Source organism: Phascolarctos cinereus, unplaced genomic scaffold (genome assembly GCF_003287225.1).
Source record: "Phascolarctos cinereus isolate Bilbo 61053 unplaced genomic scaffold, phaCin_HiC Scaffold_4;HRSCAF=312, whole genome shotgun sequence".
Lineage (NCBI taxonomy): Eukaryota > Metazoa > Chordata > Mammalia > Diprotodontia > Phascolarctidae > Phascolarctos > Phascolarctos cinereus.
The window spans coordinates 396,075,745-396,090,156 of NW_027555847.1; the positions used below are offsets into that span (position 1 = coordinate 396,075,745).

At 36.5% G+C, this 14,412-nt stretch overlaps 1 protein-coding gene across 2 annotated transcripts in view; it reads right to left on the minus strand.

Moving 5' to 3' along the window:
* The window catches only part of CLPTM1L (CLPTM1 like), a 36,402-nt gene extending 24,035 nt beyond the window's left edge, over positions 1–12,367 (minus strand). Inside the window, exons 1-7 of one of the 2 annotated variants that reach the window (XM_078153304.1) lie at positions 11,797–12,367; positions 10,699–10,799; positions 8,442–8,631; positions 5,374–5,519; positions 4,461–4,539; positions 1,586–1,703; positions 1,093–1,187 (exon numbers count right to left, since the gene is read on the minus strand). In XM_078153304.1, the coding sequence (XP_078009430.1) occupies positions 1,093–1,187; positions 1,586–1,703; positions 4,461–4,539; positions 5,374–5,519; positions 8,442–8,631; positions 10,699–10,799; positions 11,797–11,958 (891 nt within the window). In that variant the 5' untranslated portion in view covers positions 11,959–12,367. The remainder of the gene's footprint in view (positions 1–1,092; positions 1,188–1,585; positions 1,704–4,460; positions 4,540–5,373; positions 5,520–8,441; positions 8,632–10,698; positions 10,800–11,796) is intronic. The other variant, XM_020976706.2, reaches the window with a different exon arrangement.
* Between the last annotated feature and the right edge of the window lie 2,045 nt (positions 12,368–14,412).

The window sequence follows — 14,412 nt, forward strand, 5'->3', positions numbered from 1 at the left end:
AATAAATACTTGCTGACAGACCGATCAGCTTGAAGCCACAGTCAAAGAGTTGGAAAGACTCTCAAATTCTTAGACTCTGTTAGTTATACCTCATCCCTATTTATGGTCCCTTTTTAAGAACTCATAGCATTTTGGAGTTGGGAGGGACCTAAGATATTATCTATTCTACCACCATATTTTATAAATGAGCAAAGTGAGGCTCAGAGAATCAAAATAACTTGGCCAACCTCACAAAAGAAATGTCTGCTATGATTAACACTTAAGTCTTCTGACTGCAAATACAGAGAGGAATGAAATACAAGGAAACGGTGACTGTTCAAATCACCATTCATTAATCTGCTACCATAAGCAAGGATACAGTACAATGCCTTTCACATAGCATTTGATACCGGCTCAACTGCATAGTCAGGTACTTGGAATAATAAAGAGAGGTGAGACAGTGTCGCTCAGGAGGCAATACTTAATAGGAAGTAAGGCGCTTGAGGGTATGGATCATTTCATTTTTATTTTTGTATCTCCAGGGCTGTAGCATAGTGCTTGGCACATAGGCATGTTAACAAATCCTTTCGATTGATTTATTATCTAATGTTGCTATTATTGCTCAAAACATTTATGAATTCCTTTTTTTTTTTGAAATGACTTCAGAATCAGTCTGCAAGTCGTACAACAAAATCAGTCTTGTTACTTTTTAGACACAGAAATCTGCCTGTTCTGGCTGGGAACTAATAGGAACTAGACTGAAGCTGGAAGCCAGGGAAAATCTCACGCAGAGAACATCAGGGAGCAGAACTCATTAACATTCACTGGTCTGCTACTACCTGCTGTAAATGCTACAAGTAACAGAAAAGGTGTAACTGGTTGCAATATGAACAGCCCCAAGTTAAGGATTACAATACAAAAGATTATAATTAAATTTTGCTCCTATTAAAGCACTATAGTTTTTTACTGACACTGGCATACAGAGCTAAAGAAGGAAATGTTACAAAGGAAAAATTCTTAGTTTAACATCCATATTTAATCTCTATTACTGCAAAATTTCCCATTCTATATACTGACAGAGAACAAACAGCAAAGTACTAAGGATTCACTTACGTGAAATGCCGCTACAAAGAAAGTCAAAGCTAAGAAATACAAGTTGGTATCTACAAAAATTCCTTTTACTTCATCTGCATCCTTTTCTGAGAATCCTGTAGAAAATAACAAAACTTGCATTATAAAGTCAATTATGCAGGCCCAAATTTATCTCCTGTTACACTTTTTAGTTTATGCAATGATTAAAATGGGAATGTAAAATAATCTCTAAAAAATACCTGAAAGAAGAAAAAAACATAGGTGATGTGCTTCTGCTTAAAAAAGTCAAACGTAAGCATTTGGACACACAAAAAAAACCCATAAGCTCAGTAAAGTCAATAAATGACAATGTTTAATTATTAGCCAAATATTTTTGGAAAAATAGCATAATGCATTAGGAACTGCTTGCCAAAAACTAAGAATATTAGGGCTTTAATTGCAGTATTGTGTTCCATGGAATTTCTAAAAACACATGCAAATCTGAAAACATTAAGTAACATATGTTACAACATACCAAATTGTTGTAGGGAGTACACAGCATCTTGCATGTGAATCCAAAAACGGAGCTTTCCTAATGATATCTTGTCATACGACACAGTCAGCGGTAGTTCAGTTGTTGAACGGTTTATTACCTGAATTTCCCCCGCAAAACAAATAGATTTTTAAAATCCAAACCAAAAACTGTACAAAGTGTTGAAGTTTTTCAAGTAATCAAAACCAATCCAAATCTGGTGATCATTTTGTCAGCATGCCAGTTCAGGTCTTTATTTCAAGCTTAGACTACTTTCCTGCCTTTCTCTCTTTCCCCTTCCCATCAGGAAAGTTCCTTCCTCTCACATTATCCAAATTTTACCCACCATTCAAATCCTACCTCCTTCACGAAGCCTCCCAATCACCCTGTTATGAACTGGTCCCCCTGTCCTTCCTCTGAACTCTCAAAACATCCACTATCCATACCATAAATTTATTTTACTCTCCTGCTAAATTATATATGTATATTTGATCTTATTGACTATAATAAAAGTTCTTTGAGAGTATGAACAATGGCTTCATATCCTCTAAAGGACCTAATATAATATATAGTGCTTTGCAAAAAGTAGTTAGTAAATATTTTAATTAAATTTAGAAATTGGTTATTACAGATCACCACATAAGTACCTCCTATGGAATAATGTGATAAATGAACAATTACCTTCATTTTGAAAGCTTTTCATTCCATGTAGTTTGGATATTATGAGTATTCCGTATGGCAACTTTTATTAAAAATGTCCTTAAAATTTTTATGGATTAAATCCAGAGGCATACATCAAATGAATTCTTCTCTGTTTTTTCCAATGTTTATCATGAATACCTATCAATGCTATACTTTTCTGAAAAGAAGTATTAATCTTTCTATAGCTCTCTTGGGGTAATGAGTCCATGTTTTGTTTTGTTTTGTTTTTTAACATTATTACACATCTTTGTTCAAGCACTTTCTAAATGTGCTCTTGTCCTGTTTTACCATGCCCAACCCATGCTAATTTGGTACTGAAAAGGCATTTACTAATTTAAAGGTACACTCCTCATTAAGCTTTGTCTTCTGAGATGCCAGTCAGTTTCTCAACATATACTGGCTGAGACTTCTGATTGCCTTATGCTTGTTCTGTACATCCTAGAGAAGACCAATCAACAGGTGATTACCGTTATCAAATGGTTTGTGTTGACCTTCAGATTCAAATTCAAAATCTTTAGTTTAGTGTTCTTTCTTGGTACATGTTCCAAATTTTACTTCTTGGGTAAAATATGGCATTTTGACATCACTGGAAAAAGTTTCCATGAAATAAAATAGATTTTTTATGTGATTTTCAGTGGAACCACACGACTTGATGTTAGCCATGTACATCGAGTGATTAATACAATGTTTTGGCCATTCCAGATTTTCCTTAAAAATCATAATCAGTTCTAGTCAGGACTACTGATAATGGGGTTAAGGCTAGGTATAACCATAGCAAGTTTATGCTATTTCCCTGGAAGACGTTATGTTTTCTAACAATTGTTTTTCACATTACCTTGTTGGTGGTATGTTTTAAATAGGGACTTCATAGAGAAAAGTTTTCTATGTGAACATCAAATACTCTAGCATACTCACTATGCTTAGATCTATTTTATATGTTTACTGTACATCATATCACTAAGAATGAGGAACTTCAAGTCAAAGGCTCTGTGATAATGAATATATGCAAAGTAAAATGTGACAGTATGTTTGGGTGGCTTGTTCAATCATCAAATTAAAATGTGTTGGGATTTTTTGACATACTCTTTGTACCTCCACCAACCTACTGTCTTTTTTTAAGTATAGACTTTTTTGAGAGGATAAGATGTGCTTGCTTTGTACAAAGTACCTAAACATGTAGCTGATCTATATTTGGAAGGGGTCACTTTTATTAACGTGCTCTCTTCTTTTATTAATGTGATGTTTTCTGTTAAGAAGGATAGGATCAAGCTTGCATCAGAGATGAAGCTGATAAAAGTGCTTTGCTAGTACAGACAGTTCTTGCTTTACATAAGTGGACTGTTTTGCAGACCTCTACATAGGTAATTTATTAGTTTGATTTGTGTCATCAAACTTAAGGGCATTTCAAAACTCCAGTAAACAATGCTCTTCTCTCCAAAAACATTCAAGATATTGGCACTATTTTTTCCTCCGTTTTTTCATTATTAGCTAGTACTTCTAAAGTTTACATTAAGGACAGATTTTCATTGCCTTCAGGATCTCCAGATTTAAGTTACTTCTTAATTTCTGCTCTTGTTTCACCTAATTTGGGCTTAATGATGAAATTATTTCTTATGACTGCCCTGCCAATATCTTGCACACTGGAGTTGAGGATATCATTGACAAAAGCAGGATGAAGCTCCTGCCTATGATAAGATCAGTTTCTAATTTTGTCATTATGCTGCACTGGTATATAATAAAAAACATTTGCATTTTCAACCTTATTTCCTGAGTGCTCATGGTTTACTTGTTTTAGTGGTCTGGATTATCTAACTTCTGTTATAGTAACAAGAGATTATGTTAATAGATATACATATCTATACATTAATGTATGTATATACACACGTTCTTTTGTTCTCTAAAGCACCAGTTGATAAGCTGCCTCTTCTAGTGTTCTAAATAGTGTCTACATGCTGAATATACTATATCTACATAGTATCTATATATAGCACATACTATAGCTTCTAACACATAAATAAGAATGTTCCTTTTCTTACAAAGAAAACCCTTGAATTACTAATTAATGTCTCAAATAGCAAAAACTAGCAAAAGAACAAATCATTATTATGATATTTAGCATCATGGTCTTTTTAAAAATCTAATAATTCATTAAAGCAATGAGCAGACAAGCACTTACCATTAGATCTTTTACTCGGTTGCTAAGTTGATCAATAAATAGAATAGGCAAGTAATGTACTGTTTTTCCCAACCGAACCCTGTGACATTAAAACAAGGATTTAAATTATATTATCCTAGTCCATGATTATTTCTGCCTTTAGAAGATGAGCTATTAGCTTGGATAACTCTTGGATAACTGGTCTAACTTAAAATTTATGTCTAAATAAAGATCATCATAAAACTTCTCAAGACAAATGCATTTTTTGAACATCCTGATTTTGTTATGGCTAAACATAAAAGGCAGTTCCACCTAGTGTGTGCTTTTATAACCATTTACCTATTAAAAGGACAAAAGTGTGCGATCCTAATACAGGAAGAAGAAGAGACAAAAATTTACAAGATATTAAATAGAAATAGTAGTCTCACTAAAGTAATGACTTGAAAAAACACAGAAGAATGAAACTCATAATCTAACAAATAATGTAAACATTCTTTTCCACAATGACTTGTGTCATACAGCAAAACTAACCAACTGGAGTTTGTTTTCCTTGCCCCATCCGAGTAATTATGCTAATGACTTAAATAGCCAAAAAGGAAACAGTGGGAATAAGCCTGGCAAAAATTGGTACTTTTCAGAATTTGCTTAATAAGCTCAACTATTTGAGAACTGTTAATACATTTTTAATAATCTATATCCAAATCTGAATTCTAACTAGTCATCCAAAAAACTTTTGCCTTACTTATTCTACCACCAGTTTGTACCAGTTCAAAAATGCAAATTTGCTTTAATTACTTGAAGCTATGAATTCCAATAATTTTTTAATCATTTAGCATTTTGAATTATCCCTTTGTCAATGGTGTCTCCATTACCATGGAGAATCTAGAGCTAACTGCACTGTTAGTATTCATTTACTAACTGAATCATCACTTACATCTTCATGTATCTATGAACATCAGCAGGGAGAGAGGAGCCATCAAAGACAAAATCATCCACCATCACATTGAGTGTTAACCTTGATCTCCAGTGAGAAACTGGCTCATCTAGGGCATTTGTTGGTTTCTTTTCTGCTTCAATTTGCTTGTAAATTAAAAAAAAACACAACATGTATTAGTCAAAATAAAAAATGTACAACCAGGACTTTTCTGCCTCCTTGACTTCACTCTTATTATACCCTATACTGTCCATGTCTGTTGAAATTTCTCCTATTCTTTTGATTTCAGGTTTTTGTGCCTTTTTTTGTTAGGCAATTGGGGTTAAGTGACTTGTCCAGGGTCACACAGCTAGTAATATACATATCAAGTCTCTGAGGCCAAATCTGAACTCAGAGCCTTTTGACTCCAGGGCCACTGCTCTATCCACTGAGCCACCTAGCTGCCCCTCATTTCAGCTTAAAATTCCCCCCCCCCCGTGATCTTTTCACAGTCATCCTCCTAGTCAATAGTAATGTCGTCTTCATCTGAGCTCAAAGTGCACACTTCCTTTCTTATATGTTCTTAAATACTTCAATTCAGGGGTGGGGAACCTGCAGCCTCAAGGCCTCATGTGGCCCTTTAGGTCCTCAAGTGTGGCCCTTTGACTGAATCTAAATTTCACAGAACAAATCCCCTCAATAAAAGTATTTGTTCTGTAAAACTTAGACTCAGTCAAAAGGCCACACCCAAGGACCTAGAAGGCCACATGTGGCCTCCAGGCTGCAGGTTCCCCACCTCATTTGTACCGTAGCTACTGATGAACTTATGCTTTCATCCCTAGTATTATTAACAACTGGCATTTATAAAATGTTTTACATATATTATCTAATTTAATCTTCACAACAACCCTGTAAGGTAGATGCTATTATTATCCCCATTTTGCAAAAGAAGAAGTGGAGACAGAGAGGTTAAGTGATTTGCCCAGGGTCACAGTTAATTATTAAGTAATGAAGCAGAACACAAACTGGCTCCCAGTACTCTGAGACAATACTCTGCCACTGGGCTGCCTCCATGTTCCCTGGGTACAGGAACTTCTCCCCAAATAAGTAGTTGGGAGGCACTTAGTAAATATATTCTGAATGAATGGAAAATTAGTATGTGAATATTTATGTTCTTATACACTGTCAAAAAGAAATAGCAGCATATGGGACCTTCACATTTTGGTTACAAAGCAGATAAATAGAGCTCACACTACCTGTTAATGACTTAGTCTGAACATTCCATTCTAGCCCATCACCACCTAACTTGCCTTGGACCCTAATTTATTTTCTCTCACTTCCATCTTTGTAGCTGAAAGAGGAAGTCATGAGGCCGTCATGCTTTGTGCACACTCAGCCTTTCTACTTCTAAGTTACTAAGATGAACTCTTGACTAGTCTCAGAAAGGCCTCTCAAACGTTCTTCTTGGAACCTTTGAAATGCATAAAAGACAGTGCAGGCACTGGTAGTTTACTGCTTTAACAAATCAGCAACTGAACTAAAAAGAAGATCCTTCCAAAACCAAGTGTCAGAAATTGTTTAGAAAGAAAAGGCGGTAACTGACAATAAATCTTTCTTAAATACAATTCAGAAAAGGAATTAGAATAGAAATACTGCAGATGGTTTGAGGACTAATTAAAAAAGGAAATTCACATAAGACTTAGAAAGAATATTTTCCTGCATTATTTTATTTGCCTTCTAAAACAAAGGGACCTCAATGATTTACATGAGAAGTAAGAGACCTGGTTTTGGAAACAAAGGACCAAATCTTGTTCTTTGCTACTTCCTACTTGTGGAACCTTGGAACTCAGTCTCCTGAATTGTAAAATAAGGGTACTAGACTATGTCCTCCAAGGTTCTCTCCAGCTCCAACTTTATGATCTACTGCATCACTGAGGACATGTATGACCAGAAAGGAAGGGTTGGGTAGGCTGATCAAGATAGCAAGAGTTGAGTTGAGCAAGGTGAACAAGAGTTCAAGTGTTACACTGGCATCCATGAAAAATTAAAAGACAAAGAAAAAGGCTTTCAGGTCATTGAGAGATCCTTTATGTAAGAAAAAGGACAAGAATTATATCTGATTAAAAAGTATAGGTGATTTGCTTTCTACATGGGAAGAGGAAATTCTCACACTGATGAGGATCACAGAGAGAGTGAAGTATAAGTAATTGGTCAGTTTCTGTTTTTTCTTAATTGATGGGTTCAACATTTGACTGACTTCATTCAGTAGAACATTTTGTACAAGTCACTCATCTAAAGCATTTTCTCCAAAACAAGTGATCTTGTTTTAAAGCTCATCTCATTTTTTATTTACTTACATTCCTTTTCAAGTCTATAATAATCTTAATCAATAAACAATTAAGTATGACAATAAAGGTAAACAAGGATCTAAATCCTTTTAGCCCTTTTGGCCTATTAAATCATGAAGTTACTAGCTGTGGGAGTATGAACCTAGTTTGGGAAATATGAAACTAACTCTTCAAAATGACTTCTAACAGATGAAAAACAGACTATAGAGGTTTCTTCAAAAATAACTTCATGAAATCTGGATGTGCCATGGATTTGGGAAGTAGTTTGGGCAAACTACTTAGGTTATTATTTCCCAATTTGTTTTTGTATTTCCTACCATGCCAATAAATAACAAAAAAAATAGTTAATATTACATTGCAGTTCAAGGTGTATAAAATGCTTTATATACATTACTTCATTTGAACAATGCTATCATTATCATACGCTGTAAGGCTGAGAAAACAGACTCAGTCAGATTAAGGGATTTTCACAGATCACATAGCTAGTTAAGTGAACTTTAGTTTAATAAAGTGAAGTGAACTTTCAAACTCCAAGTCTGGTGACTTATCTGCTGTGTTAATTGGAATCTACAATTCCATTGCAAATGATTAAATTCAAAACATTTACCTTACTTTCAATGTTACAGTATGATTTTATAATTAAAATTTCTATGCTATCTTTCAAGATTTGCCACATGTCTAAACAACCAAGAACAGCAAAACAGAACAGGCTCCATTTTGATTGGTAAAAACTAAGCTTACCTGGGTAGCAGATTCTCCTGTGAGAAGATTGATTTCTTCTGGTTTGGGAACCATGTATGTAGTGAGAGGACTGACTATATGCACCTGCTTACCATCATGCCAAGGTAAGATCCCAGCATGGTGAAGAAATATGTAAGCATATAATGTGCCATTATTTCTTGTTTTCTTTGGCACAGATATATTGACTGTCCTAAAGCAAAAATAAAATAAAGAGAACAATCACCTGCATAGTATGAATAATAACAGGAGTTTCAAATCAACTAATTATAGTTACAGTTAACCAAAAAGACACCTGTACATGACTCCACTGAAAGTAGTACATTTTCAAAACTTTTTGTAATTAGCATTTTAACAACAAAAACAACTTATGTTTGCATCTTATTTAAAATGTTCATTTCCTAACTACAATTTTGTGATGTACATGGTGCAAAAATTATGACCACCATTTTATAAATTATAAATCATAAATCATGGATCACAGAATCACAAATACAGAACTGGAAAGGCCATCTAGTCCAACCATCTCACTATAGAGATGAGAAAATTCAGGTCCAAATCAGTTAAGTGACTTGTCCAAGGTCACACAGGTGGTAAGTGGCAGAGCCTGTACTCAAATTCTGACCCCGCCTCCAATTTCATAGTTCTTTCTGCTTCATGGGAGGTTAAGTAATGAGTGCATGATCAAAGAGCTAATTAATGTGCTTAAGTAGCGATCTGAAGCTAGGTTTCCAAACTCTCAAATCAAGTAATTTAAGTAATCCAAATACTAAGTGTTGTGTCATGGAAGTTAGAACTTTAAAGCAATCAAAGTCTCTGGAAACACATGGCTTAGTTTTAAAACCATTCTTGGTTTTAAATGGAAGTCGAAAACTTTATGTACCTAATATAGTACATTTGTAGCTTCATCTTCATATATGAAGGATGGTATTGTATTAGAAACAAAAAAAATATGTAGGCCTATGGCAAGCCAGTTTTATCTCTGAATTAGCCAGATTTTGCCTATGTTAACTATTACAGGTTTAAATTATATAGCAGATTGTTAAGTCATTGTTCTATAAAAGTTTTTTAAGAATTACATAATTTTGTTTTATGATTCCAATGTAGCGAACTGTTAAATTTCTACATGCATTAAATTTTTATGGCATTAAAATATCCAAACATTCTAATGACTTTAAACAGTAAGCATTTTTTATCTCCAAAGAATTCCTATTGTAGTGCTAGATACAATGAAAAAACGTCATTACTATTATAAAAAAATTAAATCTCCACACATAGGATTTTACTATAAGCTTCAAAGAAACAGTGAATTAGAAGTATCTGTCTCATAAATTCCTCAAATGCTCCTCTAGAACTTTCCTGATAAGATCATTCAACTAAAAAATTTAAAAGAATATTCAATCACTAACAGTACATTAAAAAAAAAATCTAGTGTTCTCTTGTCAAATTTTGAGTTCTTGCCACAAAAGCAAGCATTCTTGACTGGCACTGTGTATGATAGTCAAGTCATAACCTCATAATTCTCTTCCTAACACTGTGACTATCAGTTGTTGATTTGCATGGGTAGGGGTTGTTTCCTCACTGGGGGGTTCTTTACACCAAGGAAATCCAGTTCCACAATGGAAGCAGATGATTTCCATTTAAAAGCTGTGAATAACTCACAAAACAAGATGAATGAGAATCCTAAAAATACTTTCCTACCTTTAAAATTTGATAACTTGAGATAGAATTCATTTTTGTCTCCCATTTAAAAAAAGAATTTAACTTGACATATTTAGACTTTTCTCTTATTTAGCCTCCATATTCAATCTATTTTCTTATCTTAAGAACCTTTACTTTTACATAGATATGTCAAAACTAAGCAAACAAAATACAAATTCTTCATATTGTGCAAAATAAACTACTCATACATAATATAAACAACATAAACATATTTAATGTAAACACTGACATTAATTTTTGCCAAATTCAGTTCTAGAAACTATCTTTTGTATATTTTTCACCACATTGTGATTACTGTACTTTTGGGTTGGAATATGGTGATTCTAAAGTGTGATTCTAACTATACATATGCTCTGGCATGTTGCTCTAATGGTGACTTTGGAATTTAGGAATATTTTGTTTCTTAAACCTGATAAAATTAAGGCTTTATTTATAAGACAGAATATGATTTTATGATTTGTGATCTTAGCTTTTAAATAATGTACTTCAACAAGAAAAACAACGTTTCATTTAAAAATTTACAACACTAATACCATACCTTTCAAATTTAGACTCAACATCAAAATCTTCCACATTCAAAACCAGATCTATATTATTCTCAGCACCAAGATTGGACCTTGTAGTGGTGTACACACTCAGCTGGCAAGCAATGATGATAAAGACAAATTAGTGCACAAGGGACCCTTGTTAGAAAATGTACATATATCCAACAAAGTTTCCCCATACCCCACACACACTACTGACACTTTTACAACGTGACCAGGTAAAGAGGCTGGCAAAAAGTTTTATCTTTGGAAGTTAAGACATCCTAAACTGCATTATAAATACAAAAAGAAAACACACGCAATACGGGAGGATAATCTGGTATTATATTTGCAAAAGCTACTAATAAAATGCCCTTGAGAATAGAGGAAAAGGAATCAAAGATCTCTGCTCTACTATAGACACAGTAAATTTTATTTATTTGAAGAAACTAAGAACAAACTCCCAAAGCAAAAGGAGTAGGTGTAAGAGCAGGCGGTCTCCCAATTGGAGCCTTCACTTCCCCTCATTTCACAGAGAAGGGCAAAACAATCATGAACCCATGGAGATAGTTCAGCAGACAAACATCCTCTAATTGGGATGCCAGTTTCATGTGGGTGTGTCCATATGTTCATACATACACACATAAGTGCACATGCAATGTTAGAGCTATTGTACATGTATACACGCACGTGGTATAGTGCATATACACAACACACACATGAATGACACACCCTTCTTTTGTGTACACATATGTACACATGTTGTATCTGTTATATGTACATATGCTCTTTCTGTTTTGTGCATATACACATATGTGATTATGCGTACACATACATATAATACACAATATATATCTGTTATATGTGCACATATACTCGTATAACGAATACATACATTTTATCTATTGTGTGCATACACAATACAACACACATGTTATATCGGTTACGTGTGACCGTGCATGGTATATAGGCTATGTGTGTATATGTACACACACACACAATACACACTCTGAAGCTCTAACAGAGGCGATGACACACACTCGGGGGGCGGGGGCCGGGAGAGCCGAGCACGCACAGGTGAGGGACGGTCGGGGAGAGGGAGGGGCACTCACCTGCAGCTTGGGCCTCCGCGCCAGGTACGGTTGGATGCAGTTGCTGTCCCCGCTGCACGGCCTGGTGTAGACGATCCCGTACATCACCCAGCAGGTGTGCACCACGTACACCACGAACACGCCGACGATGAGGCTGGTGAAGGAGCTCCGGCTGCTCCACATGGCGCCGGGCTGCCTCCGGGGGAGATGACACCCAGCACGTGGGCCACGGGGCGAGCTCGGGGCCACGGGACGGGGGCGCGCGCCCTCCCGAGTCCCTCACGCGCACACGCACGGGGGGTGGTCGTTCCCTCCCCCTGCTCCCAGGCGGCGCCTCCCCCGCCCCGGGCCTGACAGGAAGGCTCCGGGAGCCGGGGCTGCCTTCGCAGTCGCTGCCGCTGCCTGCAGCCAATCACTGAGAGGGCTCCGGGCCCCGCCGCGGGGACACGTAAGGGGGCCGCGCCCGAGGAGGCTCCGCAGCACCTCTCATGTTCCCAGTTCGTCCATGGCCAACGGCGGCATCTCTAACCTGTCACTGCGGGATTTGCCGAGCTAGACACTCCAGAGCGCTTCCGGGGAGGGAGGAACCGCTCTTCCGGAAGTTGCCCCACCCCTCCTTCCGCCCCTTGGTGCTGCCGCGTTGCCCTGTGGGAAATGTAGTCCTCTCTGCCTAGAGTCCGCCCTCGACCTTGAGCCTCTGAGGACGTCCTCTCCCTTGGTCCCTTTCCCCGCCCTTTTCCTCAGCACTCTCGAGGGAGAAATAAAAAGTTCTCGGATCCTCTCTGAAGAGTCACAGGCATCCAGACCAAATCTAAGGTCTTGGTCAGTAATTTGGTTTTTTTTTCCCACTTTGAGAAAAAAATTGTATTTTGTTATGTATTTCCCAATTACATTAAAAATGTTTTTAACAATTTTTTAAAACTTTGAATTCCAAATTCTCTCGTTTACTGCTGGCTGAGAAGGCAGCCAGTAGATACCAATTATACATTGTTTAGTCTTTTTCAGTCGTTTCTGACTCTTTCTGACTCCATTTGGGGTTTTCTGGACAAAAATACCGCAATTGTTTGTCATTTCCTTCTCCATCTCATTTTACAGATGAGGAAACTAAGGCAAATAAGGCTAAGTGGCTTGATTAGGGTCACACAGCTAATATATATCTGAGGCCAGGTCCTCCTGACTTCAGAGCTGGAGCTCTTTCCACTGCACCACCTAGCTGCACCCATAATACTTGTTAAGTCATGTAACACATTTCCATATTAGCCATGTTGCAAAAGAAAACAGACCAAAAAAAGAAAAAGGAAAAAAGGAAAAAGTATGCTTCAATCTGCATTCTCTCTTTGAAGGTGGATAACAGTTTTTTAAAATTATTTATTTTTAGTTTTCAACAATCACCTCTATAAGATTTTGAGTTTTAAATTTTCTCCCCCTCCTTTTCCTCTCCCCTCCCCAAGATGGTATGTAATCTGATATAGGCTCTACTTATATATTCATAGTAAGCGTATTTTCACATTAGTCATGATGTAAAGAACAATTAGAACTAATGGGGGGAAGCATGAGAAAGAAGAAACAAAATGAGACAACAAAAGAAAAGGAGAGCAATAGTATGCTTCCATCTGCATTCAGACTCCATAATCTTTTCTCTAGATGTGGATGGCATTTTCCATCCTGAGTCTTTTGGAGTTGTCTTAGATCCTTGCATTGCTGAGAAGAGCCAAGTCTATTAAATTTAGTCATCACACAATGTAGTTGTTATTGTGTACAACGTTCTCCTGGTTCTGTTCACTTCATTCAGCATCAGTTCATATAAGTCTTTCCAGGTTTTTCTGAAGTCTGCCTGCTTATCATTTCTTATAGCACAATAGTGTTCCGTTACATTCATATTCCACAACTTGTTCAGCCATTCCCCAGTTGATGGGCATCCCCTCAATTTCCAATTCTTTGCCACCACAAAAAGAGCTGCTATAAATATTTTTGTACATGTGGATAACATTTTTTATCGTGAGTCTTTCGGAAGAAGATTTATAGGTCATCTAGTCTGACTGACTCCATCATTGTGCAACAACCAAATCAGTTCAAAACACAGCCAGAATTAAAATGTTTGCTACACCATAACTCTAAGTGGGTAAAACCCTTTCAGAAAATAAATGACAGTAGAAACACCATGATCGTTGCTACAAAGTGACTACTTGTCAGAGGGCTGAAAGAAACCTTTGGGGAAAGACAACTGCCAAAAAAGCCAACCTGGATATGTTGGGTTCAGAAAGTAGTACTGAATATTTAGGTAAAGATCACAAAATGATTGTGATTCCAAAACTCAGAATTGCAAAGAACACCAAGTTTTGATAACAGCAGCCAAAATCGTAACCTAAAAGATGGACTTTACATGTAGAAGGTGCAAGGATATAGTGGAAAGAGTATTAGATTTTGCATAACAACTTTGCTCAAAGCCCAGCTCTGCTGTTTATTAACTTCCATTGGGCAAATCACACTTTGTCTCTCTTGGAGAGGAAGATGGATAAATGGTTTCTGAGGTCCCTTTCCAGTTCTGACATTCTGTGAGCATATGTATATTTATCTTGGTGCAGGAAAAAAATCACCGACGGTATGCAAATTTCACAAAGTCCACACACATTTCTT